This window comes from Ipomoea triloba, chromosome 9, assembly GCF_003576645.1.
Source record: "Ipomoea triloba cultivar NCNSP0323 chromosome 9, ASM357664v1".
Taxonomy (NCBI): Eukaryota; Viridiplantae; Streptophyta; class Magnoliopsida; order Solanales; family Convolvulaceae; genus Ipomoea; species Ipomoea triloba.
In genome coordinates this window covers 11,832,543-11,859,241 of record NC_044924.1, presented here as the reverse complement: position 1 = coordinate 11,859,241, position 26,699 = coordinate 11,832,543, and the positions used below count along the sequence as shown (strand labels likewise).

The 26,699-nt window shown below is 34.0% G+C and overlaps 1 protein-coding gene and 2 non-coding genes across 3 annotated transcripts; 2 read left to right on the top strand and 1 right to left on the bottom strand.

Annotated features, from left to right (window-relative positions):
* Nucleotides 1-9,595: 9,595 nt before the first annotated feature.
* Nucleotides 9,596-9,713, top strand: LOC116031123. Its single transcript, XR_004100553.1, has one exon. It is a non-coding gene; the product is annotated as a U5 spliceosomal RNA (small nuclear RNA).
* Nucleotides 9,714-10,023: 310 nt separating this feature from the next.
* LOC116031124 lies at nucleotides 10,024-10,142 on the top strand. Its single transcript, XR_004100554.1, has one exon. It is a non-coding gene; the product is annotated as a U5 spliceosomal RNA (small nuclear RNA).
* Nucleotides 10,143-14,026: 3,884 nt separating this feature from the next.
* Nucleotides 14,027-19,174, bottom strand: LOC116028341 (actin-related protein 2/3 complex subunit 2A). The gene is made up of 10 exons (XM_031270029.1): nucleotides 18,842-19,174; nucleotides 18,524-18,590; nucleotides 18,199-18,406; nucleotides 17,167-17,336; nucleotides 16,460-16,537; nucleotides 16,086-16,218; nucleotides 15,912-16,003; nucleotides 15,538-15,594; nucleotides 14,501-14,572; nucleotides 14,027-14,390 (listed from the first exon to the last, which is right to left on the bottom strand). The coding sequence occupies exons 1-10, from the start codon at nucleotides 18,901-18,903 to the stop codon at nucleotides 14,349-14,351; spliced, it is 981 nt and encodes a 326-aa protein (XP_031125889.1). The 5' UTR covers nucleotides 18,904-19,174; the 3' UTR covers nucleotides 14,027-14,348.
* Between the last annotated feature and the right edge of the window lie 7,525 nt (nucleotides 19,175-26,699).

The following is a 26,699-nucleotide window of genomic DNA, read 5'->3' as shown; positions in this document are numbered from 1 at the left end:
AATAAATATTGTTATAATTATAATTGTGATGGATTTAATTAACCCGGGTAGCCCGAATCAATAAACCCAATAAGATTATAGGTGGTATGACAAGTATGGATCAAAGTGTACCTCGGAGGTATTTTATATATTGAACAAAGGGTAAAAGCTATTACAAGATTGGTAATAACAGGACAAGAATGTCGTTAGGACAAAGTATGAAGAAGATGTCTCAATAGGACAATGTTGCATGTTTTTATACTAATTCCTAGGCCTAACCGCTCGGAGAAAACAACTATAACGGCCTAGGACCGCGTCTTGCGCCGGGAAGACCGCGTCAAACCACGACCCCGGGGCCGTGGCCGAGCCCGGAGCTCGGCCAAGACGACCCCGGGGTCGACTCATAGGGCGGGGTTGCCCATGAGTCGACCCCGATGGGTCAAGTCATGGACCGAAGTCGGCCAAGTCGACCTCGAGGGGTCAACTTGGGCCCATACGGCCCAGTCGTGTGGGCCCGGGTTGGCCCTCTATTTCCACTCCAGGGCTGACCCGTGGTAGACCCGGGTAGTATTTATCCATCAAATTGAAAATAAAAAATTAAGAATAGATGAAAGTCTAATCGATGTGAAATGCAGAGAAGCTGGAAATCGACACTTAATTAAATAATTTAGAATCGACACTTAAGTAGTACCTAACCCATTCGTCTTCTTCAAATTTTTTTTTCCTAATTTCGAATATCATAATTATTTATATAATTATCCTGAGTTACTGAGTAGTGTCTAATCCATTCTATTAGCAGGGATAGAAAGTGAAAGAAGGAAAGAACAAAAAACTGTGGTTTTGGAGCTCTTGAAATTTGTGTTACAATCGAAGACTGAGCAGAAATTTTTGAAAAAAAATCAGGTGTTTTTGTTGTTTTCTTATACAAAGTTTTTTAAATTAGTTTTATATAATGCTACCTAAAAATCATTTATCTGGAAGTTAAAAAAAAAAAAAAAAAAAAAAGTAGAGCAGGGATGCCGCTTTGGTCATTTAGCCACTTTTGGGCTATTTTGTAAGGCTTTGCCTCTTTTTGCATGATGAAATGAAAATATATGGTCTTTCCAAAAAAAAAATAAAAATAGAGCAGGGATTTTTTTAATTTCGCCTAGGACCTCTAAAATGTTTGGACTGACCTTACCTGTTACGTTTTTTTAGTAAAAATATATGTAATGTATAAAACATTATAAGCGCGACATATACAAAATTACAAACTGATGGGGATCGAATCGGATTCTAGCTCTTAGGAAACTTAGCCGCATGTTGGGGTGGTTTCCTTATTTTCTTCAATTCATTCTAGTTTATTTATTTATTTTCAATTATATATCAAACTACTCATGTTGCTGCTTCACAGCCCTCCATTTATATTGTTTCTTCATTTTCTTTCTCTTGCAGTAAAACCATTTCTCGGCCTTCACGACTCAATCAACACGGAATTATATTGTTCTAGCTTCTTCTTCTTCTTCTTTTTTTTTTGGGTAATCTAACAAGTTATTACTCATCAATTGTAGATAATTTGGATATTGTGATTTATATACTTTATTGTGCAGGTTATTTTCCTTTCTAATGTCTGTCTTTTGAGGCAAAACTGATAAACGAACATTAATGTTGTCTATATTCTACGTGTTAACAGTTGTTATACCGTGAACCATGGTCATGGCTGATACTGCAGTTGTGTTGAAAGGGAAAATGCATGCTCGGAACAGAGGCCATTTCATCCGTCTGGAACTACAGTTGTGTTGAACTGATACTGTAGTTGTGTTGAACGGACGAATGGCCTCTGTTCCGCGCAATTGTAGTTCCCTTCCAACACAACTGCAGTATCGATTAGTTCAACACAATTGTTGTATCAGGCATGACCATGGTCCACAGTATAATTTGCGACGTGTTAGACAGCGGAGTTGAGTGGAGGAAGCCAAGAATGACAAATTGAGGAAATTTTATTGTGGACCATGGTCCATGTAGCCGCATGTGAACCATGAAAAAAATGACTGCCCTTTTTTTTTAGTTTAATTACACTTTAATTTCATTTGACAATATATGTTATTTGAGCTTTGTTTTTTAGTTTCATTTTTCACAAACTACTTTTATTATAGCAACGTTAAATGTATCATTTTAATTACACTTCAGATCCATTTGACAATATACATTATTGCATGAACTTTGTTTTTTATTAGTTTCATTTTTCACACACACAGTGATCTATCGTAGAACAACTGGACAAATTGCTAGATTGCCAAAATGAATCCATACCTTTAAATGTAACAATAATACCACATACACCATCCTCAGTTACAAGCTAAGCATAACAAATTAAAGAAATTAATTATGATCTGTGCAGGACCGTTCCAATAAAAATTTGGATCCTATGCGATATCTTAAATTGGACCCCTTTTCAAGTAATTTGCATATATAAATAATAGTTGTTCAAAAAATTGTGTCAAAAATTCAAAATATAAATATTTTATAAAAAATACAACTAAATTTCATTTAAAAAGTGACATGCCCCGTGGCACATTTAGACGCAAAATCATCCACCAAACTTTTGATTATTTTCATTGTCACAATGATCCTTATCATCATTGTGCACGCTATGATTTTAATTTTTTCCAATCTCACAATCATCTTGATATTCTATATGAAGATTAACATCTATCAATTTTTCCTTGCATCTATCATCTTTTTGCACATCTATTTGAGTTTCTTTTGTAATGAATCTTTCAAGAGCTCCCTTTTGATATTGAGTTAGTTGCTCAATTCTTCTTTTATTTTTTTATATATGCTTCTCAAACCCAGATGAATATTTTTTAAAAGACATAATTATAAATTTCTTAGAAAAAAATAAAAAAATTATTTAGAAACTCTATAAATAATTAATTAATCAAGAAACAAATTCTTGAATACATTATTCTGAAATAAGAATTACTAAGTCATGTAAATAAAACAATAAACAAGAATTGTGAATATTTAGTAATTTTAATTACCTGTTAAGAGAATTGAAGAACTTGAGTGATCAAGAAGAACTGAAGAGTTCTGTTAAGCAACGTCTGTCATCCATTGTTTGCGTCAATTGCGTATTTGCGTGCTACTGCTGCCTGTGACTGCTGAGATTTGCGATTTTACATAATTGATATTGTGTCTCTGTCATATGCTAATTGATGTTTGCACCAACTAGAAAATTACTAAGAGCAACCACATCAGTGGTTATTTCACAGTATTTTAGGGAATAAAAGCCACATGGAGGGGAGAGAAGATAAGAGAGAGAAGATTGGGGTGCTCCGGCAAGAATGGGGTTATTTAGATTTCCAAGAAAAAAGAAATTTAATGATTGGTCACACTACTTTATTTATTTAATTATTTATTTATTAAAATTATATTTGTTTTATTTATTTTTTCCTCTCATCTCATTTTCTCTTTCCTAATCACACTTACAATAACTCCTAAAGAACCGTGAAATAACTCAATTGATAAGGATGCTCTAATACCTAGACACCTAGTTAGGCTAGTTGCGGGATTTGTGTAAATATAAGCTATATAATGTAATAATGTTGGTAATGACTAATGAAAGGAATCAAAGGATTGAATTGAAAGCTACGGTAATTAGAGATTAGGGAAAGCCAAAAGCCACATTAATTAGGGTGATGTGGGATCATTGGGATGGCTGCGCACTTGCGCCGAACTGCCGAAGGAAAAAAATTGTTTAATGCCTAATGGCCCTTATATACTGTACTAGTTTTTCTTATGCGCGATGCGCAAAAAATATGTGCCCAACGTTAATATTTTATATTAAAAATTTAAATTTATTTATATTTTAAATATTTAAATTATTGTAAATAATAATAATAATAATGTAAAATATTTGTTTTTATAAATTTTATATTTATATTTTAGAAAATAACTAACACATAACTCCAATATATGTGTATATATTATTATTATTATTGAAGAAAATAAGAAAATATATAGTGGATGCATGTGCATGGTAACAATAGTGGAAAAGATAACGGATGTTATAACGGTAGGGGTATGTTTGTCTAATATATTGTAAAGTGTTATAACGGTAGGGGTATGTTTGTCTAATATATTGTAAAGTACAACTTTTATAGGGGTATGTTTGTCTAATATATTGTAAAGTACAACTTTTATAGCATAATGTACAACAAAACTTAACGGAAAAAACGGACATAAATGAAGGGTATAACCTTCATTCACACTTATTATGTTTTTAGATATATATACCTATTAATTTTTTTTTTTTTAAATATGGGGCCCCCAAAAATTGGGGGCCCTGTGCGCCGGCCCTAGATCTGTGTATTGGCAAATTATGCTGTGGACCCAGGTCCACCTTGCAAGGTGGACCTGGGTCCAAAACTACGTCGTTTTTGTCTCTTCTTTTTTTTTTTGTTTTTTTTTTAAATTAGTAAACATATTGCTGAATATAGATCGAGTTGTCCAAAAATGTGTGAATGTAGAAGTTTCAAAGTGTGAATGTAGAGTATAGAAATCGTGAATGTAGATTTATGATTATGTGAATGTAGAGTTGCCCAGAAATGTGTGAATGTGGAGGTTTCAAATTGTGAATATGGAGTATAGAAATCGTGAATGTAGAGTTATGCATGTGTGAATCTGTAATAGAGTTAAGAAGTTCTAGCAACTTGTAGCCCTGTAATGTGTAAATGTGGAGTTCTCAAGTTGTGAATATGGAGTATAGAACCTGTGAATATAGAGTTTTGAATGTGTGAATGCATAACAGTGGTAATATAGTTACTAAACATATAATCATGTAATGTGTGAATGTGGAGTTTACAAAATATGAATGTAGAGTGTAGTGTATGTGAATGTAGACCCAGGTCCACCATGCAAGGTGGACCTGGGTCCACGGCATAACACCCCCTGTGTATTTAGTAAATATATGGATGCTCACGAGGTTCAGAATAGATATAGACCTTCACAGGTGATTGCACACTTGGAACGTGTATAATTCTCAGTGCAGCTCTCCTAAAAGATACTTCACTATTTTTAGGATAGAATTAATACCTCCAATGGTCCTTTGAGTGGTGTGTTATTACCAGTAAACATCCTTCCAGTATAAAATGATTAGCAAACGTCCTCCGAATATAAAATGACCAGTAAAGATCCTCCGAGTATAAAATGATCAGTAAACGTCATCCGAGTATCAAAAAATGACCACTCGTAGTCTTCCGTTAGCAAATGTGTGAAAATGACGTTAAATTGAATGGTAAACTGAATGTACCAAACCAAAGTCATAAATGTAATGCCACTTTCATTCCTTTGTTAACGGAAGACCACATGTGATCATATTTTATGCTCGGAGGACATTTGTTGGTGACTTTTTGATACTCGAAGGATGTTTAATTTGCTGATGATTTTATACTCGGAGGGCGTTTGCTGGTAATAGCACAATACTCAAAGGACTATTGGAGGTATTAATTCTTTTAAGATACAATAATGCCAATAATATTTCATTTCAACGATTATTACTCAGTAGTTTACTCAAAATTTTGTATTTTAATTTCAAATAGTAAAGTACTCTGTGGTTAAATTAAACTCGAACTAAATTTTATGATTGATTATTTTCCAAACCTTCTTCATGAATACCAAAACACAAGTTGAATTTGGTTAATTCAAGAGAAAACATAATAAAGCAATTAATAAACGAAAAATGACATTTTTAGTCCCGGTTATAGAGATATAATTGATTCAGTTCTCCAATTATTAGGGCCTTCATATTTAATCCATTAATTATTATCTTGATTGTAGATAAAGTCCCTCAATGACAATTGAGGGACTATATATATCCACTACCAAAATATTTAACAATTGTTATTGAGGGACTTTATTGAGGGACTATATATATCCACTACCAAAATATTTAACAAATTTTGCCAATAAAATGGGGGCTAGCTCTACCACCAAAATGATAATTGAGGAGGTAAATATGAAAACTACTTTAATAATTGAAGAACTACTGAGTCAACTATTTCACCAAAGTTTTATCTTTTCTTAATAAAATTGATGACAATTATTGAAACATGAGTTATCTTCAAGTAAAAACGCGGGTATATTTCAACCAAAAAAAAATCCGGATATATTCAACTGTTTAAGCCTCATTTGCACTTTGTGTACAAAGATGACAACACAAAATGAGTCGCCCAATGAGCTGGGGTGAGTGTTAGAGTAACGGCAGGGTTGAATGGAATTGGATGTTACTCATTTGGAGTCTCACTCATTATCCAACATGGTGGTTCCAACTAACTCATTTAAAGGACATTGAAGATTGGGGTTCTCCTCACCACTCTCGACTCATAACAAGTTGATCCATAGAATGCTAATTGTGACTTTATCATTTGCAATTCTTTTGGTAATAAGGTCATTTGATCGTGGAAAGTGTTAGCTACGTGATACACGAGGTTCGCAAGCTTGCTGACAAGCTTGATGTATCCACGAGAGATGTATTGATACATGCTGGTACCATGATTATTTAGAAAGTCCTATTTCATTACTATTACATTACATTTTTTAGCAAAATCAAGAAATATTATTAACTAAGCTGGAGAATCAAGTAGTTTGGAGAGGTGTCAAACCACTCAGACTGACCCGTACGAGCTCCAAAAGCCTTGACAAGCATGTGGGCTGGCCGGGACAATGCAGGAATATAATCAATTGAGCTAATAATCAGTTTACAAGCATTAATGACCAAACCCACATAGGACCGGTCCATAATACTCCTAGACAAGCTTGTATACAGGCTCAGGCAATCAATTTCGATGCAGATGTTGACAAGGACTTTTTTCAATCCACGAGAGCGGCTCACGACAAGTAAGAGCCTTAGCTATGGCTGGATTCGAAACACTTTACATTACATAGTTTAGATATTAAGAAACCACCAAATACTAATTTAAAAATTATTAAATAGTTATTTAACTTATTACTCTTAGTCTTCTAATTTTAGTTGAGGTAGTTTAATTATTTAGAAACTATCAAATAATTAATCATCTTAGTTTAGGAATCTTTGCAACGAACCCTATAAAAGGGAGTATTATATTTAGAATAATGGGGGAGAAAAAAGTCTAATGGAGTTTTGGGTACGAAGCAAACCCAATATTTTCTTCAATTTCTTTTCAAAACTTTTCTTTGTTCTTTTTTCTTAAGTTTTATATTGCCCGTGAGCAAATAACAAAGAGAATAATCTTCTTCTAATTGGTTAGGCAACTCATAGTGGCATTAGTGGGTACTTGAATTGATGTCGAATGTTGGTGCGATGGAAAATTTCTATAGCAGCCTAATAGGTTCTCTTGGCGAGGAAAGGGGAAGTTCCAGCAAAGTTTGAGAAGTTTAAGCTGGAATGCGAAAGTAATCATGTTTTTATTTTATAGAAGAAGTAGCCCAAAGAAATGATTAATCCTGCAGAGTCAACAATAAAGCTAGATTGACTGAGAAACTGCATGGACGACTCATGATATACTTCATCTAACTTGGCAGGGGTTTCAAGGATTTAAGATTAGTCTAGCATAAGCTAGAAATCTAATGTATCAAAAAAGAAAATATCTTTCGTTTATGGTAATCAGTCATTTAATATTCAATTATTGTGCTAGGGGTTATTCTAACTTTTTTTGAACTTTTATATAATTTTTCATAGTTTATAGAATTTTTTGGAAGCTATGCATGTACATAATACTTGTAGTAGACTAGTAGCTTAGTAGAGATCTATAATATTCTAGAATCTTATAGAACTCATAGGTTTGTGTAGAGATTTATGGAGGATTCTAGAGATTCATTTCTAGCCGTAGGATGTAATAGATCTCCACCGTCCATTAAGGATGTGGAATGGATATACATACCCTCAATGGGCTCATTTGTAACCAACAATTCGGGGAATCGAAGTTCCTATTGAAACTTTTTAGTCTTTTCTTAAGCTTTCTTGCAAGATTGGTTGCAAGTAACGTCATTAGCTAAACGAATCCATGACAAAATGTACGTAAAAAGTGTTTATTTGTTTAGAGATAAACTACAAATAAGCCATCGTATTATTTGGGAAACAATAATTAAGTCATCGAACTCAAATAACCCCAAATAAGCCACTGCTTAAGCCCCTGAAACTGGAGGAAAAAAGAGCAATTAACTGATAACCAGCAATTACCGCCGGTCGCCATCTCCAACGAGGGAGACCATTTCTGGTCACCATCGTCGGAGAAGGCGACCAATTTGAAGTTCCTACTTCAATTCGATCTGTTATTCAAATTGTGGTTTCGATACTCACTGTAATTGAATTTAACAACTCTTCTCTATATCTAAACATGGAGCACTTCTAGACTAGAGATCGAATAATTGTAAAGAGGTCAATTTAAATATACACAAACATAAATATATAAAATTTATATATCTTAAAGATTCAACTTAGCTAGATCGAGTTAAGTGAGATACTCCAATCCTGATGTTTAGATCAGAAAAATAAACGGTAAACATTTCCCTAGCAATCTAGCATAACCAAAGTATGTATGTTCATTTCTACATAAATGGATGCATCTAAGCTGAAGATTTTGTAAAATTCAAAACCGCCCCATAAAAGAGGGTGGGGTTTACAACCATCTTGGACCGAAACACACGCGGCAAAGATCGTGTCCGCATGAAGACCTAACACCTGGCTGAGCACGGAGCTCGGCCTAGGTGGCCAAGCGTTGGGCTCGGCCAGGCCAACATGGAGCTTGTTGAGCTAGGTCGCCGATGCTTAGCTCGAGCCACGCCTGGGCTGACCAGGTCGGCCGGGTTCAATTCCGCGCGGGTCTCCTCTGGTATTAGAGCTTGATTCCCTTTGGGTTGATCCGCACCGAGTCTATTTGTAAAATATCCATCAGTTGGTTTATTCAGGTTGGAGTTTTGATGAATTTTCTTTCAAATTTTGATTAAAATTCCCCTACATTAACATGTAACAAACAACTTTCAAATACCAGAAGACTAGAAACCTTGAAAATATACTTGCGGGGCATGAGTAGATATAAGGAATATAATAGTGATTTAGAAGAAATAAAAAAATTCTCACCAAAAAAAAGAAGAAATATAAATTAATAGAAAAATCATAAATTTCACCTAAGCAAAATAGGTTGAAAATTTGAAGTAAAATTTCAAGTCTGTAATTACTGGAAACTAACAAGTAAACACGGGCCAATTGAAATTTTTTTCATCAAGTTAAGGTGGTTGAGCGGAGCTTTTTGGAGTTCAAATGCCCAATTGCTTTATCCAATATGTTCGAGGGCCAATTTGACCCTTATCCCATGTTTTTCTAATCTTTTAAATCTCGCTCTCACTCCATTATTTGTATTCTTAGAGTGTTCTATAATCCTATCAATTAATAAAGAATTTCTGAATTCCAAATAGCTAGTGAGGATGCAATCTTATATATATTGCTTGGAGAATAATGGGATTGGAAGTGATATGAGGTAGAAGACTAGAAGCTAGGACCTAAACTAGTGTTATGACTCCCACATCGGACAAACAACTAAACACCAGTAGCCAGGTTCAATATAAATTGATGTACACAACAACGTTTCACTCAAGCAGCCATGCAGTAAGCACAGAGCGAACTATTCTTTCGCCTTTTACTAAAGAATACCGTGTGCTCGTTGCAATGAATGACCTACTCTAATTTTTGAAGGTGTTTCTCTTTTTGGAGAAAAACCCAGCAAATCTAGTGTTAACAATTTTCATTTAATTAATTTCAATTTCAGTGTTCACGATTGCAAATTAAAAAAAAAATTTCCTTATAAATCTGCATGATTGAATTTACCAGCCAATTCCAAATACATCATTGGTAGTGCTGGGTTTGATTGTAGATGATATATTATATTATACAAGGAAGCTTAAGGATATAAAGGCGTAGAGCGGAGTCTGAAATAGCGCTACCTCTCCCACATCGTACAAGCAGCATAAACGCTAGAGGCCAGTTCTTTTATAAATACAAGTACAGAACTCCATTAGAACTCAAGCAGCCATGTGATGAACACATAGCGAATTATTCTTTCGCCTTTTACTAAAGAATACTGTGTGTTCATTGCAACCAATGGCATACTCTAATTTTTTGAGTTTAATGATATATTTTTGTCACTGGTTGATCTGTTCATCTTTCAGTTTTCTGATAAGATAAGAGTATGGAGCTCTGATCTTTATTTGTTCCTGTTTTTCAGAATGAAATAGTGTTTTGTGTGTAATATTTTATGGTTGATCTTTTTCATGATTTCAATGGTTCTATTATTCCTGGGAATTAAGAAAAACCCCACAACCCTTTCTAAGGAACTAAATCAATGGTTACTCATAGCTGATCGGCTCGAACAAGTGGGTAAGTTGGGAATTAAGAAAAACCCCACAACCCTTTCTAAGGAACTAAATCAATGGTTACTCATAGCTGATCGGCTCGAACAAGTGGGTAAGTTGGTATATATGGTTATTAGTTTCCTTTGTTGGGAAATACTAATTTAAGTGTTTAATGAAATATTAAACTACTGCAAGTAAGACTTTACTGTGAAGAGATGATTGTATTTATCATATTTAATTAATTTTTTGCCTTGTTCATAATGTAGGGTATTATAAATAATAACCTTGGCCAGATTCCCAAGAAGCTAAGCAAGAATTCCATGTTTGGTTTTCCTTTATTATCTTGTGATCTTTCAGTACTTTATTAGGTGAGATCTAATTCAGTGTAGTTAGAATGATGCAATTGATATTACATAAGTTGTTAGTTAGAATGATGCAATTGATATTACATAAGTTGTTACAGGGAAATGGCCAGGAATGAAGCACAGGACTGTAACTTTCCCATTAATTAGTTTTAGACTCTTGCTGTACATGTTCATGATCATGAGTAGCTAGCTGCAATTGTGATTCAGATATATATCAGTTGGAGCAATTTGGAGATAGTTCATCAATATAATATCTATATCTGCTAACCAACTATCATCATCTTATCCTTCATTTGGATCAGTTGGAAGATCGAACTAGAACTGGAACATCTGTTTGATGGTTTTAAGAAGTATCAACAACTTTCTTGGTCTTTACCCTAATTCTTTACTTTGGATAGCCACAATGAAAGTACAGATTTGAGCCGTGTTGCAAAAATTAGGCTTGATGTCCAAAAGAGGTGTAATGATACATGTTACGACCATGATTATTTATGAAGTCTTGTTTCATTACTATTACATTACATTTTTTTTTAGCAAAATCAATAAATATTATTAACTAGCTGGGGACCACTCAAACTGACCCGTACGAGCACCAAAAGCCTTGGCGTGGGCTGGCTGGTTATGTTCCCTACGAATAAAACGGACAAAGCAGGAACTAGCCGACACAGCAGAGATCGACCATCCTCTCGTCCACCGCCGCAGCAAAGATCGACCGCCGTCGCCGACGCAACAGAGATCGGCCCCCCTTTCACCCACGGCTTGAGCTGGGGATCAAGTTCAAACACTCGAACTTGAGTTGCTCGAAAATAAGGCGAGCCAAGCTCGAGCTCGAGCTTGAGCACTCCCAAGCTCGAGCTCGGCTCGGCTTGTTTACACTCCTTAGGCATAATAATGTGCTTTACATGACATAACAATGTGCTCTAGAAGAAGAGATAATGTGCACTGGAAGGCAAAAAAAAATTAACTTACAAAAAATTACAATAATGCCATAGCATTTTTTTTTTTAAAAAAAAAATCTCCAATTTGGACCCTTGATCTGGACTCAATCTACGGAAATAATTACATCCTATTTCTCACCTAAGGAAATTGCTTCACATGATCCTCTATATATATATATATATATATATATGTATTCAGGTGAAGACTAATATATTATAGAGGATTATGAGGGCTATTTGTGTACCTTGGATTATAATATTGAATGGTTTAAGATTGATGTTAATTTTAGTTCTATTTTGGATGATGCGTGCAAATATACTCGAGGCACACAACTCATACATTATAGGCACACAATATATAGTAAATCGGCACACACCTATGTATTAACTTCTCTTACCATTCCCCACTAACTGTATCAATAAGTATGTTCTAAATCACCACCCATATTTTTCCCAAACCTCCTTCGCATTCTTATTCATTTATCAAACATATATTAAGGGTTGAAATTGCGTTACTTAACGTAGTTTATTGCCATCTCTACGTTCTATTCGTACCCCATTCGTTCATCTTCATCCATGGCAGCATCTTCAACCCGTGTCACCTTTGCCTTCATTATTTGCAGTTTTCGTATGTTCTATACACTCTACAGGAGTAAACGATTATATCTCTGCCAATTACTACATATATGTTAATTACAAACTTACCTTAATTACAATTCCTATCAAAATCTCCTATTTGCCCTTAATATAAATATAGAGCGTGAATCCAAGCTTAATTATCCTTAATCTCAGCCCTTTAATGTAATGAAATGGATGGTTATGATTTGCCCTCATAGTCCTCTATCAATTAGTGTCCTCAATAAGTGCCTATATATATATATATATATATATATATAATACTCCGTATATCTTAGGGCCTATGGTCTTGATTGAATACACCCCCCTAAGAAAGTTTAGAAAGATTCTACAAAAATCATTTAAATTCGAGTTTATTACCGAAATAGTCCCTTGACTATTGTGAAATTACCATTTTGGTCCTCAACAATTTTTCGTGCCCAATTAAGTCCATCGACTTTGAAAATTTTAACCAATTTGGTCCTTCGTTTATTTTGCAGTTAAACATCTGTTAAAATCAAGATCAAATTGGTAATTTTGCTATAGTCAAGGGACTATTTTAGTGAAAATTAATTACCAATTTGGTCCCTTGACTATAGCAAAATTACCAATTTGGTCCCGATTTAACGTATGTTTAACGGCAAAATAAATGGAGGACCAAATTGGTTAAAATTTTCAAAGTTGAGAGACTTAATTGGGCACGAAAAATTGTCAAGGACCAAATTGGTAATTTCGCAATAGTCGAGAGACCATTTCGGTAATAAACTCTTTAAAATCCATCACTTTAAAAGTCTTTGAAAGTCTTTAAAAGTTTTGATTGAATACATCATTTTAGACCTTTCTTATTGAAATCAATGAATACGTTAACAATTAAGGTTAAATTTGAAAATCTGAAGAAAAAATATAAATATAAGCAATCTAAACCATTCATTTAATTTAAGGCAAAAACTTGTGTGAGACCGTCTCACCGTGAGACGGGTCAGATCGGGTTGGATCAAGGTGAAAATGTAATACTTATACGCACAAATGTCATATTTATATGCTCAAATGTAATACTAATCAGGAATAAAAAATTTGTTACTTATAATGGTAAATGTAATACTTTCTAGGGAAAATACAATACTTTCACATTTCAATTTAAAAGTATTACATTTTTCGTCAAAAAGTATTACTACGTATATTTTACCTTTTAAGTAAGGGACACTTGTCAACATTACTTAATGGAAAATGTAATACTTTTTCTCTTATAAGTAACAAAAATTGTATTCTTAATTAATACTACGTATCATATTTGAGCATATAAGTATCACATTTGCATGTTGATTCGACTCAACCCGACTCATCTCACGAATAAAGATCCATGAGACGATCTCACACAAGTGTGACCCTTAATTTAATAATTTAACCATCATTTTTTCTACTCATTATAGGCCTAACTTTTTTTTTTCTCTTAGATATAGAAAGTAGATATTATTTGTATATTTATTTATGAAACTGAAGTTTATAATTTAGAAACTAAGAACTTATAATTTAAGAAAATACTAAAATTTATAATTTAGAAACTAAGAACTTACAACTTAAGAAAATTAAATCAATACAAAATTATTGTAGTTCATCTGTACTGAAGTTTCCCTATAAGCTATAGGAGGTCAAACATTAGACCGTCCATATTACCATTAGTCCATTACATTGCACCCCGTATAAAGGGAAATAGCCCCAAGTCCCTATAAGGCTAGAACCCATCATCTCTATTTGTAACACTTTTTTTTGAAAGGGGATAGAAGCCATTTTGTATTGCATGGTGGCCAAAAAAATGTGTCAAATGTTTACAACAATTTCCCAAAGAAAATACAGTTTTGATGCCTGACATAATAATTGACTGAAAGAGGAACATGTATGCACAGATAATGGCATTTAATTTGAACTTTGCAAGTCAAAATTCGTGAAAAAATAGATTTATCATGGAAACTTAATTTGTTTTATGAGTACCTACACCAAAATACATGGAAATAAATAAAAATGAAGAAATGTTGTAAAGCAGGAATTGACAAGCTTAGCCGGGTTCGGATGCTGTCCCTGCCCCTCATCTTCGTGAATTGAAACCACTCTGGCTATCCTTAAGGCTCTAAACAAGGCAAAAATGTGACAAAAATAGCAGATAAGATTTCCCTTTTATAAGTAAGAGCACAGACAAGATAATCTCAAAATAACAATGACTAGGCCAAAATTACACACCATTCGTTTAAATGACTTTGGTGAAGGACTTTTCTTTGGGGTTTCACCTTCCGGCTTTGCACGGTCAAGAGCCTGAAGCAATTGATCAAACAAATATAGTTTGAGAAAACTAATAAGTTATCACAAGAATCCACAAACAAATGCCACTTGATGTTGAACCCAACCCCAAAGCAAAGGCAAAATCTCCTATGAGACCATCTCATTGATCTTTATATGTGATAGTGTGAGACGGGTCAAGTTTTTCATAAGTAATACACTTTCCCTCATAAGTGTGTGTTTTACGGTTTCTCTCATAACTCTTCAACACCTAAATATTACATTTTGATTTAAAAGTATCACATTTTTTCTAATAAGAATTACACTTACCCTTATAAGTAATAATCAATTTATCCATGACTAGTATTACACTTTTCTTCATAAGTACGGAGTATTACATTTTCCCTCATAAGTAATAATTAATTAATTTATCCATAATTAGTATTATACTTTTTCTCATGAATAACTATTCACCCCCTAAATATTAGGGTTTAATTTAAAGATATTACATTTTCAACAAAGGTATCACATTTTCCCTCATAAGTAATAATCAATTCATCTCTGATTAGTATTAGATTTTCCATCATAAGTATTACATTTCTATCTAAACTCAACCCATCTCAAGGAAAAGGATCCGTGAGATGATCTCACAATGTCACTTGATGTTGAAAACCCAACCCCAAAGCAAAAAGGTATGAACTTCAAAAGGCTTTATTCAACCTTCTAAAGCTTACAGGGAAATGGCACTCCATAATAATTGACCTAATGTCTAGAACTAGAATAAATCCTTCAACTCAGTAAACTCACTTTGCTTGAAAATCCTTGCCTTTAATTAATCATTTTTTTAAAAAGCATCAATCATGATAACCTCAGCAAGACCATGTATAAAATAAACAAATTGTGCACATCAGATGCTCAGCAATGCCTATATTTATTTAAAAGAAGCAAAGATATTCTCCTTAAATGCTCATGACAAATATAAAGCATAAAAAGAGAGTTACTTGTATAAGTGATTCCACCCGACGCCTCATCCGAGTATGCATGAAACCCTCTGAACACTGTTTATAAGAGAGCATTGAACAAATTGAGAAGAGAGGAAAAAGCAAAATATACTATGGTGGAACCGTGGAAATTAAAACCCTTCTAGCATGCTTAACATAAAATGACAATCAACAAAAGCCAGCCATGTTTAACGAAAGAAGAAAAATGTAAATTCTAATAAAATGGCAAATCAACTAGTAGAACAAATAAAATTCCCCTCTACTGAAAATGAATTCCAATAAAGCCATCAATTGAAGGCAAAAGAAAGAAGTGAACCAGGAAGAGGACGTGATGAGATATAAAAACTAATCCATTTAAATAGAAGAAATTTCACCTTAACATGATAATTCACATACGCATGAAATGTTGAGAGATTCCAGACAGTTCTATCCAGTTTCTTTCCTTCCACATGACGAGGGAAAATTACTGTAGACCAAAAACATAAATATATGTCACTGAAATAAAGGGGCATATACAAAAAGAAGCAAATTGAAGTACCTAGCATTACCAAATCTGAAATATCCAGCATTAGCTGCTATAGCCTCGCTAGCCACTCCCTCCAGTTCTTGAGGAGGAGAAGGGGACCAAAAACAGGGAGGGGCAGTGTTTAGTCCAGCAGTTCGCCTTGCCTCCACAAATTCCTAATGATATATTGATAACCAGATTGTGATTTACTGAAATGTGCTGTTCAGACACACACACACATACATAGAGATATATAGACACAAAAAAGGAAACCTATGGTGAGGGCACTCAGATGTGGCACCAAGTTTCAAGTGAAATTGAACATGACTTGTTCATAGTGACATTTCCTATATCTTTGGAATTATATGATAGAGGAGACAGGAAAGAAAATAAGTGTAATTAAGATAATCAAATTACCTGAAGGAAAGACGATGCAAGAACGGTATCTATAGAGTCATTGAATCTCATAGGAAAGATGGCAGTTACTTTGTCTATCTGCAGCAAGCAGTTACAGTTTTCATTAAAAAATGCACTGGATTCTTCCAAACTTGCAATGGCATAATTATATGTTATGTGGTGTGTGTGAGAGAGAATTAAAATTAAAGCAAGACAAAACATTATAGGTAGATGCTACAACCTAGAAGGTTCAAGAAAAAATTGTAAAATAAATAAATAAAAGATTATTGTACCAAGTGCTTTCCAGGGGCATTAAGACTTCAAGATTTAGGTTGCACAAAATAGGAAAAAGAAACACTTTATCATGTCAGAACCTACTGTAAACAGCGAGGTGACAGAAAAAAGGTAGTAAGCTGATATTCATGATAGAACATGTGCATTGTGGACCATAGAGAACCTCTGACCCTTTGGGGTAAGGGGCAACCCAGTAACATGTGAAGTTGTGAACAGCTGATACACTTAACGAGGCAAGGCAAGATTCAGACAGATCTAAAATTGAAAATTTAAAAATAAATCATGGGAGGATTCTAAAAATTAGACCCAATGTTAGGACACTTGGTTCTTAAGATGCCAGACATTGGATAAATAACTTGGTTCTAAGATGCCAGATATAGAAATATTTATGCTCTTGCAGTAATATACTAATGTACATTGAACAAAAGTTTCACCTGAGGTACAAGGAAAAAGGATTCGTTTGGCCGATGAACAAGGGAAATAAGCTTTTCTGAACTAGAAGGAACTGTTCTCAAAACTAGATTTTTCAAAACTGCTCTTAATGGGGCCCCCATTACCACTTCCCTCACAGATGCAATCTTCATCAATAAAGCATTCTTGTGATCTACAATAACACAACAGGAAACTTTAGAAATGCACACATACAAGAAATTTAAAATATGAAAGTCAAATGAACCAGAGTTTATATAGCATCATCATATTACTTACAAATTATGCACACATCAAAACATTTTTTAAATGTACACAAGCAAAGTTCTACTGAAGCAACTCCAGAAATATTGGTTCAATTGCTTCAGTGGGCTCAATATACATATAAATACACAGACATAAGTGGGCTCAATATACATATAAATACACAGACATAAATATATGAATTATTTTCTTCTGTATTCAATTTGACATTGTGATCCTATTAAATATAAAATTTTCATATTTCCAGTAACCCCACTGATTACATTAAGTTATACAAAGCACAAACTCTGTTTCAAAGAGAGATTTTCCTCTTTGCAAAAGACTAATTGTGCAATCCCCCAAAAATAAAATAACATCACCAAAGATTTGACAGCACACAAATAAGCCTAGCCAATAAAGGCCAGATTCTGAATTACACCCTATTGGGTACACAAAGACGCATTTGTCAAATATGTTACTGATATAATAATCCTTTACTGCAAAGAATCTGAACAAATTTAATGATAATCCTTCTTGATTGAAATAAGTTATGACATTTCAGATGTAAAAGAAAAAATTCCTTGTCTTTCCCCTAGTAAAAGTCAAATCAAGGTTTAGTTATAATACAAGTTTCTTTTAACATGTAGATGCATATAATACAATATTAGACCAGTATTTACTGAAATGTAAAAGAAACTAATGAAATGACGCTTTGGGGGAAAAATATGTCCTACAGCGCACAATTATGACGAGCTCTTAAGTCATAATGACCTTAAAGAAGAAACTTGTAGAACCTTCATCTGGAGGAAGTTTGGACAAGTTCAGTTTCAATGTGAGATTAAAGCCATCTCTTGGAGGATCAAGAATCTGAGCAACCACACCATATGCTGCTTTTATGGCTTCTATCGCTCCCTGAGGAAGTCCCCCGAAGAATACAGTTTCAGGAGGTGGTATTGGTATCGACATTGAAAGTAGCAATACATTCGAATTCTTCATTGAAGCCTGCAGGATAACAAAAATGTTCATCTTAATCAATGCATAGAACACCAATCTACAAGCTCAAAAATACAATTAGAATGGCTGGAGGCTCTACTAAAACAAGGCCAGTCCGAAACTCACCTGAATATGGAAACGAATATCATCAAATTCAACCCATTGGCAATCAAGTTCAACACCTTTATCAAGACTGCAGAAATCAAGCGAGTAAATCAGGTTTTAGAATATTAAGTTGAATAAAAGCATGTACAAACAATCAGGCGAGATTATTCAGCTAACACGGAATATCATTTAAAATAATCAAAATAACAACACCGAAAATTACTAACACCTCATTATTAATACAGGTAATCACACAAAAACGATGACAATAGTAACAATACGACAGATTGTGAGAGAACAGGAGAAGAAAAACAAAACAAAACAAAACTGGATACGAACTTTTGAACGCGGGTAGACAAGATCTGAAGGAGGTATCTGGAGTGGGACTGCAAGAGTATCATCTGATTTCACTTCGATGTTTCCGATGCCGGATCTCCAGCTTGATTAATTAACACAATCTGGTTGGAGCATAGCACAGAGCTCCCCGGAAACGATCTCCCTCCACTGTTGTGTTCGCCACTGTTGTTTGGAGCTCCGGGAATGAAACGATTATGGAGGAGGAGTCTCCGCTCGGCTTAGTAAATGCTAGAAATGAATTTCTCCGTATTCCGTAATAAGGCAAGGGTTGCCTGGCCGGTGTTAGAATCGAAGATAGACCGTCGGTCACGTTTTCTTCAAAGCCTAATTATTGCTTTAGGCCACTCTTCTTTGTTTTCTTGTCGCTCAGACCCCTCAAGTTTGCGGAATTGGACAAAGTTATTGCTAGGTTAGTGGATATTGCATAATAATGATTTAATCAAATTTGTAAAATGTCTTAATCATTAATCAAATTTAGAGCTATCAAAACAGGTCAACGGGGAGTTCATTAAAACCCGACATATGGCACATGGTAGGGTCTCTCTAAATAGTCCGCCAAAATACGGGCTTAAGGGAGGTCGCCTCGTCCCGCCCTGTCTTAGGCTCGCCAAATTTAAAATATTTAAATTTAAATAAAAATCAATATAAAAAAAGTTAATAAGTGTATACTAAAATAATTTGGATAGTTTAAATATACATTAATGCATTTGTAATTTGTTAAATACAATATAACACGTGCGTTGTTATAGAGTAAATTAGGACGTTTTTATTTCAAACTATACTATTCATCCTTGGCTCTAGATCGATCTTCAAATTTTGATTACTTTATGTTATTATATTTTTTGGCAGAAACTGATTCATGACATTGTGTTTCCCTATACTCCAACGTACTATGAAATCCATAATTATCTTATTTATTAAAAAATAATAAGTCTTAATAAATAATTAAATACATAATGTATTAATTTATAAGCCAATAACAAATAGGGGTAATTTATACAATGTACTACTTACTAATAAATTTTAATATAAATAAATAAATAAACATATATTAGTATATATAATTATATAAATTATGTAACATATACACTAATATTTAAAAGGTATATATACTACATGGGCTTGATGGGCCCCGCAAACCTGCCAAAGCTTGCTATTTTGGCAGGACTAGCTAAAAAGCTCGTCAAAATACTAGCCATAAATTCAAAGCTCACCTCGCCCTCTTGGCGGGGCGCGACGGGGAAGCCCGTTTTGACATATCTAATCAAATTGAGCTTCTGATTTGTTAATTAATCGAACTAATTCTTTATAATTAATTGGTTAGTTAACCAATTAATCAAAATATTTTAGTAAAATTTAAATTTTTTAAAATTTATTAAAAAAAATCTGTATTTCACTCTAGAAAATAGTCGGTATATCAATACATAAATGATAAAAATTAAAAACCAATCTAATAGTGATGGTTTTATTAGGATTGGGTCCATCATAAATCGGGTACAAGAAGTACAAAACAAGGGTAGGAAAATGACAATCTTATTACCTGGGGCGCTATGCCCAAAATAGAACGTATAAAAGCCTGAGATATTGGCCCAAAACGATAGCACAAAGAATATAAATGAAGTGTATGACAATTGACATAGTGGAAGCTAAGAAAGTGTGTCTAGATGTGTTGAACGATAGAATAAAATAGTTAGGGTATTGTGAAGTAGGAACACTAATTTATTGTTGTTGAAATGATAGTTTGAAGTTACTACAATTAGAGAATGATGTTATATCTATATTGAATGAGGTCAATCCAAGTAATATGTTGGAGTTTTGGGTGGAATAATGGATGGTTGGACTTGATCGATGCAGAAATAGAAGTAGTTGAGCCAGATAGTGATTGGGAAAGTGAGGTTAAGGTAGACTGTGTGGGGGCAGATGAGCATGTTGGTCTAGGGGTTGGAGATGACTTAATTGCAGACTAAAAAAGGGAGGCTAAAGTAGAAAAAGTAGCAGAAACAAACAAAATGATAAACAATTTGGATGAAATCAACTTTTTGATGAGGAGTCAGTTGTGGATTTTGATAGTGATGGTGAAGGTAAGTGTCCTATATTTAGACCTGCAGCAGACATGAAAGAGCCACATTTCACTTTAGGTATGACTTTTGCATCAAAACAACAGTTTAGAGAAGCAGTGCAAATTATGCTTTCAATAAAGACAAAGAAATTAGAACAGTTAAAAATGACACAGAGAGGGTCATTGTTAAGTGTACACATGAGGATTGTCTTTGGAGAATAGGGTTGAGGAAAGTAGTTAACTCACTGTCATGGAGGATTTTGAATATGACAGATGAACATGAAGGGTGTTCATGGGTTTGGGAGAATTCTGAGTGGTGAAATCTACTGTGGTGTCTAAGAGGTAGTCAAGTGAATTGAAATACCACCCAGATTGGATGATGAAAAAGTTCAAGGATAAGATGTGCAGTAAGGAGGGATTTTATGTTAGTGATCAACAAGCATATAGGGTTATTTGGAAGGCAAAGAAGCTAAGAGAAGGTCATGAGGAAGACAACTTCAAGAAGCTTTGGAGGTATTGTGTAGAAATTTCAAGAACAAACCCTAAGACACCATGTATGGTGAATCTTAGTGACTTAACTAATGAAAGTGGTCATTAGAGATTTCTAAGAATGTGGGTTTGTTGGGAAGGTAACAAGCAACGATTCAAGCATTGTAGAGGACTGATAGGTGTAGATGATTATCACCTTAGAGCTGCAACAAGTGGGATACTACTTACTGCTGTAAGTGTAGATGCAAATGACAGTATATTTCCACTAGCATATGCTATTGTGGAAGGAGAGAAAAGAAGTCTTGGAGTTGGTTTCTACAGCTTTTGAAAGAGGATTTGGAGATAACAGAGACTGTTGAGAATGAATTCTGTTTCATAAGTGATAAACAGAAGAGGTTAATTACAACCTTTGAGGATTTGCTACCTGTTGTGGATCCCCGATTTTGTGTGAAACACATGCATGTAAATATGAAGGTGGTAACCCAATGGGGTAGCTCAAGTGGCAAGTGAGCTCTCTTTGTGGGGAAGAATTCCGGGAGAACCCAGGTTCGATTCCCACAAGTGACGATTCCCCCTGAGCTAGCTCCTGTGCCTCTCGGAGCGAACGTGGGTGGACCTGGACCGTTAAACGGACAGAGAAAGACCCCGTGAATTTCCCCTCTATGGGTTGGGTTTGTGCTAGGCAACCACTGTAAATGCATTCAATATTGCTTTAAGTAAACTGAGATTATTAGATGAAGATGCATACCAATGGTTAGGTGATAAGAGTCTAACAGAATGGTCTAGATCCCACTTCTCTACAAACTGCCAATGCGACATGTTGGTAAATAACATATGGTGAGTCATGGAATGCATCTATATTGGAGGCTGCCAATGCGACATGTTGGTAAATAACATATGTGAGTCATGGAATGCATCTATATTGGAGGCAAGGGAAATGATAAGGAAAATGTTGATGGGTAAATTCTTTAAGCAAAGACAGAAAGTAACAGAACGGAAGGCTTTGATATGTGCTACCATTGTCAAAAAGTTTAATCAAATTGAGAAGGATGAAGCAAGAGCTATTTGGCATTCCATGCAAGCATGCGCTTTGATATGTGCTACCATTGTCAAAAAGTTTAATCAAATTGAGAAGGATGAAGCAAGAGCTATTTGGCATTCCATGCAAGCATGCAATATGTGCTATTTGGAAAAAAAAATATGGGAAGGGTGCAGTGTTTGACTTTGTCCATCCATATTACTCCAACAAAATTTATTTGAAGATATATAGTAGGTGTATCAACCCCATGGCAACCCCATGGCAGGTCCTACTGAGTGGCTTATGTGTGACAAACTCATCCCCCCCACCATTGCCACCTTTGTATTCTACGAAGGTAATTACTGATTGCCTACTCATTATCCTTTGTATGTGTAATCTATGAACTTTGATTTAAATTTGGGTGCTATGCAGGTTGGGAGGACAAAGAAGCTAAGAAAAAAAAATCAGTTGGTGAATTGAGTCAAGATGGAATTTCAGTGTTCAGAAAGCATATTCAACTACATTGTTCACTATGTAGGCAAACTGGACATAATTAAAGGAAGTGTCCCTCTAATCCAAATAAAAGAGGTATAATTTAATATAGTGTTGCATTAGAATATTAATGGGGAGTATTTGTAACTTATACTTTTTTTTTTCAGTTGAAGCCAAAGAAGATGGTCATTTTTGCCACCAAACAAAGCCTCATCCACTTGCCTTCAGGACAGAAGTAACAGGATGACCAAACTGGAGTAGGACAATAACAACAACATGATGACCACACTAGAATAGGACAACAGGAGCAGGATGAAGAAAATGGATTAGGGCAGCAACAAGGGAACCAAAGTGGCCAAGGGCAGCAATAGGAGGTGAACCAAAATCAACAGCAGAATCAAGTCAAATCCAAGGGCAGCAGTAGCAAGAGGAAACCAAAATCAATACTAGGCAATCCAACCGGAAAAAAACATATTATACAAGAAGCAAGATAATCATGATGTCCAAGTTCTTTGGAAACAAGGATGATCAAATAGACATTGAATGACTACAAATTAGCTTTGATTGTTTTTTGGAAACTTTAAACTGAATTTGTTGTACTATAATGGTAAATGCATGTATATGTAAATAGTTCATGTAGTGTTGGTCAATGCTTTGAAACTAGAAGTTTTTTTTTTTTTTTTTTCAAAGGAAAGAAACGAATGCATTAATAAACTTGAAATTTGTTTGTAGAATTGCCCATGTAGTCTTGGTTAATGAATTTTGTAATTATCAATACTCACTTTTTGGGAATTGTAATGCAGGCTTAGTTAATGAAATCTGTACTCTTGCTTACTGATTGTGTACACTGTAATTTTATCTATTTTGACCTATTTTAAATAATTAGATTGTTTGTAATAATATATATAAATATTATTTATTTATTATATTTCTACTATACTAATGAGAGCAAAAAAAAAAAAAAAAAAGTTAGGTTTATAATGTGTAAGTAGGCGCTAGGCGCTAGTTCGGCGGTAGACTAGCGCCTAGCGCTTAAGCGATCTAGGCGGTACCTAGGCGGCGACCTATAAAACAAAAAATTAATTCATGTGTGCGGTGTATGTCATATATTATATTATATATATATATATATATATATATATATATATATCTTACTTCTCTTACTTATATAAATAAATAAATATTATTTTTTTGAGTACTACTGACTCTGTTACAATGTAGTATCTGTTTATAGCTATTTTCTCAACCTACTGAAGCACAAAGAGTCAACAGTTGCCTCCACTGAGGCTCGAACCCACTCCCATCATCCATGTGGGGAGTGTAAACCGGGACACCGGGTGCCAATAAATATAAATATAATAATAAAATTAACAAGGTCGACTCGCTCGAGTTAACTCGGCTAACTCTGCCAAGTTGGGCGAGTTAACTCGGCCAAATTCGGCCCAGTCGGCCGAGTTAGGTGCTAGGCGGCCGGCCACCTAGGCGGACGCCTAGGGAGCAATTCGCCTCGGTCTAGGAGCGCCTAGCGCCTAGGCGGGGATTTTTGCAACAGTAAAAATGACAGTCAAATTATTGAATCAAATGGATAGTTCAGATTGTTTAGACTTATATTTTTTCTTGAGATTTCCTAGTTTATCCTTAATTATATGATTATCCGTTAAATATTTTCTTCTCTATTAATATTCCATTAAAACTTTTAACTTACCCATTAATTTTCTATAATAAAGGTCTTAAAAAAACAACATATTAACTACTTAGGGAGGATTTGTTGATTAAGAAGACATTCAAATAACCTAATAAATTAATTTAAAACTCATTATTAAAAATGTCAATGTATGGCATTAGAACACTGTGACACACTTGATACATTGAAAAGATGCTGAGACTACAACATTGCTGCAATCAATCTTTCAAATTCAGAAAATGAAGAAATTTCAAAAATAGCTACCGTTGCAATATTCATTAATCTTGTATGTAAAATACTTATTGTGCATTCTTTAAATATATTAGAACTAATATAAACTTACAATTAATTTCATTTTCTACCATCAATTTGCTTGGATTAAAGACAAAATCAACATCAATCTTGACAACAAAAATAATTGGCATATAGGATGTAACCACTGTTTAAAAATATTTATGCACAAAGTGTCAAACTATTTAACTGCATGCATTGTGATGAAAAGGTAGCAGTGGGTACTCCAAGATTAGTATAAAATTAACAAAAAAAAAATTACAAAACACACACACACACACACACACACACACACACACACAAAATCAAGTACTACACTCATTCATACTAATTCCAAAAATATTAACTTCAAAATAAACATGTGCAAAATGGATGTAGAAACTGTTGATGAAACTGGACATATTGCAGTATCAGTATTCAGACTACCTGCAAAGTTATTGTTGTTACTATCAAGTAAACAAGTTATGAAATTAGAACAAAATGTACTACTCATTAACCTTATACAAATATAATAAATATTAATATTTTGTTCAATACTTTCACATTAGAATGTACGACACATATCTCACAACACATAAAACATGTAGGGGGAAAACTACTACTACCAAATATCAATAAGCGCTTGCAAGATCAAGAGTTCATAGTACAACTAAGGTCTCAGTCATATATACAAACACAACGAGACAAATCCACAACTTTCTACATCATAATCTCATTGCATGACGTTGCTCTCTATACTACCACAATAACTCAATTGCATATGACACGTTACCAAATATCAATAAATAAATTGAAAAAACAAGTACTGAAGATAAAGACACTGACAATATTACTCGAAAGAGAATTAAAAAGACTTAGAGAAATTCAAATGGAAAAGTAGTATTTATTTATACTATCATTTTTAGACTAAATATTTAGATTAAGGTTTTTACAAAATTGGAAACATTTATTTTAGTTACAATTATAATCAATATCTCATATATTATCTACTAGTTATCACACGCGCGTTGTCCGATTAAACTAATGTCCAATGCGTGGTTTTAAATTAGTATTCCTTAATTGGTTAAAGTAATCATATAATAATGAGAGAAAAAAAATGCTAAATAATAAAAATCAAAGAAATAGTCTCGATGATTATAATTTAATAAAACATAACGAAATTGTAAATAGCTAAATTACAACTAAAGTAAGTAGAAACAAATAAACCACTAACTATAGATGTCTATCTATCATGATCAATCAATGGAAGAAAACAATTGGATAAAGAATACTTATTTGAGCAGAGTAAATTAAATTTTCTTAGTGTGCATTTGTTGAGGCTCGGAACTATCTTCATCTTCCCCATCTTTAGTGAAATTGAATTTCATTTTTGTTGGTTGTGTCTTTATTACATCTTGTTTACTGGTGGTAGTGAATGAGAATGATTCGTGCAATGATGTTATGGTATATGATAGCGTGTGTTTGCCTTGTTGTGCATAAGATTGAGACCTCAATTGTATTATATATTCTTCATCTTGTAAGCGGTTATTGATATGTGGAATTCTTAATTGTTGACTCTGCAACTAATAATGACAAAAATAAAATAATAATAATAATAATAATAATAATAATGGGAGAATTTTTTTTACTATTTACTTACAGTTTCATCCTCAAGGACGATGAGCATATATTTTTTCCAGGTGTTTCAATAACGTTTTTTGGTTCGTTTTTCTTAATGACACAAACTTTAGAACTCCAACCCACAGTTTGTGTGTTAATATCAATTAACTTTATTGCATTTACCATGACTAATATCTTTGTGCCATTA